The sequence below is a fragment of the Cyprinodon variegatus genome, unplaced genomic scaffold, assembly GCF_000732505.1.
Source record: "Cyprinodon variegatus isolate N-32 unplaced genomic scaffold, C_variegatus-1.0 Scaffold298, whole genome shotgun sequence".
In the NCBI taxonomy this organism is placed as follows: domain Eukaryota; kingdom Metazoa; phylum Chordata; class Actinopteri; order Cyprinodontiformes; family Cyprinodontidae; genus Cyprinodon; species Cyprinodon variegatus.
In genome coordinates, this window is record NW_015150751.1 from 618,984 (window position 1) to 621,302 (window position 2,319).

The 2,319-nt window shown below is 33.4% G+C and overlaps 1 protein-coding gene across 1 annotated transcript in view; it reads left to right on the forward strand.

Moving 5' to 3' along the window:
- The window catches only part of LOC107090505 (chromosome unknown open reading frame, human C12orf66), a 9,212-nt gene that overhangs the window by 1,552 nt on the left and 5,341 nt on the right, over nt 1-2,319 (forward strand). The window contains exon 2 of the mRNA XM_015383918.1: nt 2,095-2,314. Coding sequence (XP_015239404.1) covers nt 2,095-2,314 — 220 coding nt within the window. The remainder of the gene's footprint in view (nt 1-2,094; nt 2,315-2,319) is intronic.

Below are 2,319 nucleotides of genomic sequence, written 5' to 3' on the forward strand. Positions count from 1 at the left end.
ATGTCAGCAGACAGCAAGAAGCCTCCCAGATCTCCAGATGCATTTGAGATATCAAAAAAGTACTCCAGCGTGTTGTTCAGCATGGGGGTGAGTAGAAAATGAAGGCTAATCATGTTTTGGGTGTACTATTCCTTTAATTAAGGCGACAGCGACTCATTAAAATGCAGCAGAGGAGAAGTTTCCCTTTTCCATCTATAAAGAAAAACTCAATCAGATGCTGTTTTTTAAATACTGAGGAGGAAAAGTTAAACCAGAGTAAACTAGTCTAAAAAGAAAATGGTTTTCTTTTATTTCTACCCAAGTCATAATGATAGTTTTTTTTTTTTGCATCAAATGGTATAAATAAAAAAATCCTCCATTGGTCTGAAAATCTAAACTTCTAAAATACAAAAACTTGCTCTAAAGTTCAATTCCAGCCACTCTAACAACTTAATTAATCTCCATACTATAATAATATGGTGATGCTATTTAATTAGAAAACCTCTGATTCGGAATCATTAGACTGCTACCATCAGCTCAGTTTTTTCAGGGCTTTATTAACAGTTAAACGACAAACAGCTCAGAAAACAAACGTTGAAGCAGGTTTAGAAAACAAATACAAAAAAATGAAATAAATAGAACATATTGTAAAGACACCTGGAGGTCTGTTACACTTAGATTAAATGATGAACTTAAATATTTTGGTTGATTTATTGTTTTTATTGTAGTTTTTTTTATGGCATTCTGATATTTTTTACGAACTTTTATAAAAGATAAAAGCCTTTCTTATAAAAGAAAGCCAAAATAATGATGAATTGATAGTCATCATCTTAAGGATTGATCAGTTCTATATTTTTTACTTTGCATTTACTGTGTTGATTATTTATAGACCAGTTCTGTAGAAAAACTGTTTTGCTTTTATTTTTCGTGTACATGTGGTTCCATAGAATACAGCTGTGAGGTGGAAACAGGGCAGCAACTAACGATTGCAAATCCATAAATCTGTTGATTATTTTTTTTTAGATTAATAATCAGATACACTTAGACTTTATTATCTTTTTGTATACACAGAGTTTATACGACAGACTTTTTATGAAATGAAACCAGGTGAAACTAAACCTTTTCCAATAGAGGAGCCTGGATGAAGCAAACTGACAGAGAAAAACTTCTTTTTATCTTAAATGCAAAATGTTTATAGATATTTAATTTTTTTTTTTTTTACAATTTTGGTATAATTCCTGCTCTAATTGGGTCGCTGTGTCAGCTTAAGGCTGTTTTTCAGTCTCTATACTCCATTTAACAATTAATCAATTACTAAATTTATATAAGATTTTTTCAACAGTTGATTAATCCGATTAATTGTTTTAGTTATGTTTATAAATTAGATATTAACTCAACTAGGGCTGAAACAATCAGATTAATCGATTATTAAAATAACCATCAACTAATTTAGTAATTTATTAATGGTTAAATGAAGTATAGAGACTCTAAAACAGCCACTTAGAGCAGGAATTATAACAAGATTGTAAAAAAAAAATGTATATAAACATCTTGCATTTAAGATAAAAATCTTTTTCTATCCAGAACTCCCTAAAGTGGAAAAGTTTTATTTTCACTTGGTTTAATTTGCAAAAAGTGTTCATCAGATTATTGATTCATCAAAAAAAATACTTGACAGATTAATCAATTAAAAAAAATAATTTTTCATTTGTGTTTATTTATGGAAATTGGTTCACTTCACCTACAAGAGATTCAGGTTCAACAGTTAATCAGGTTCTAATCATTAACCAGCATCGTTGGTTCTTCTTCCCATGTAAACTGTTCTTTCTGTGGTTCTGTGATACCAGGAAAACTAGTGTTAATGAAGTATTATCGTATGTTGTGTAACATATAGGTTCTAATTTAGTTTTGTTACTCGTGGAATAAAAGTAAAGTTTCCAAAAAAAAGTAAAATAAATATTAAAATTTAAATATACCAAAACAGTTAAACATAAATATCTGTTGATGTGAAATCAAAGTACTGAAATCCGCCAGCAGGTGGCAGTCTAGCAGCTGAATTAGGAGAGCAGACAGTCTGTCCACATCAGCAGTTTTTCTCTGCTCGACCCTCTGCAGGCGGCCAGTCCTTCTTCAGCCGGAAAGACTCCATCCGCACCGTCTACACCTCGCTGTACAACGAGCTGAAGAAGGTGGCGACGGTGGGCCGCCACAGCCAGCCCTCCTCCTCCTCCTCATCATCCTCCTCCTCCCTGGAGGACCTCCTCTCTCACCTGTCCGAGCAGCTGTGCCACTTCACCCAGGCCCGCATGGAGATGGCCGACCTGTACGAGAAGCTGCACT